The sequence below is a fragment of the Penaeus monodon genome, chromosome 20 (assembly GCF_015228065.2).
Source record: "Penaeus monodon isolate SGIC_2016 chromosome 20, NSTDA_Pmon_1, whole genome shotgun sequence".
Taxonomy (NCBI): Eukaryota; Metazoa; Arthropoda; class Malacostraca; order Decapoda; family Penaeidae; genus Penaeus; species Penaeus monodon.
In genome coordinates, this window is record NC_051405.1 from 14,928,764 (window position 1) to 14,929,689 (window position 926).

General features: G+C 51.2%; 1 protein-coding gene across 1 annotated transcript in view; it reads right to left on the minus strand.

The window, feature by feature from the left end:
- The window catches only part of LOC119585654 (protein O-mannosyl-transferase Tmtc3-like), a gene marked incomplete at both ends in the record, with an annotated part of 116,247 nt that continues 115,321 nt past the window's right edge, over positions 1-926 (minus strand). The window contains 2 exon segments of the mRNA XM_037934330.1: positions 1-191; positions 372-566. Of these exon segments, the coding sequence (XP_037790258.1) occupies positions 1-191; positions 372-566 (386 nt within the window).

A 926-nucleotide genomic window follows, 5' to 3' on the forward strand; every position in this document is an offset into this window, starting at 1 on the left:
GAGAACTTTGCGAGGCGCGAGCGCACGATCTTGAGGTGGCGGAGGATGTAGTCCTCGTGGGGCGCCATGGCGTGCGCACGGCTCAGGCACGTCTCGGCGGCCGCCAGCTCGCCGCGCTCCACGTACACCACACACAGGTTGTGCAGGCCCTGCACGTTGCTCGGCTCCACGGCCAGGATGCGCTCGTAGCACTGCGGGGAAAGGCAGGTCATCTTTAGTAAAGTGAAACAAACAAGCAGAGCAACTAGGTTATTTGGACAAATCTAGCTCTTTTACAAGGACGAACATCACCGATAACAGTATGCAAACGGCACCGACTCCCGCGAGCGAGGCAGCGCCACAACGCAAACAAGAGCCCTTCTCGCCAAGACCTTCTCGGCGGCGTCCAGGTCCTTGATGTTGTTGATGTAGATGTCGCCGAGGAGGATGAGGCCCTTGACGTGATCGGGGTGGTGCTTGACCAGCTGGTTGAGGAAGGGCGCCGCCTCCAGGGGCCGCATGTCGTCCGTCAGGAGCAGCGCCAGGTTGAACAGCGCCGACCGGAAGTCCTCCTTCAGCTCGATGGCCTGCGGGGGGAGCAGGGGCGGCGTCAAAATTCCGATCGGCGAAGAAAAATCAGAAAGGGGAAAAAAGGAAAGAAAGAAAAGGAAAAGACAGGAAATGCGTTAGCGAAAATCAAATATTCTAGACTCAGAAACTATAATAAAAAAAAAAAAAAATCAAGTAAGATTATTGTCTGCATTTATTATCAACAATGATTCAGCAAGAAATTAATTGTGCTGAACTATGCCGTACTAGTTTTAAATGTTTTCACCTGCGCAATGAAACCATTTCAGCTCCGGTGAATATTTGGTGAAGGAACAGAAAAACTGTCGACTTTATATATTGGTCATTACACATTTGCTCTTTCTTTTCGAGGTCGATAT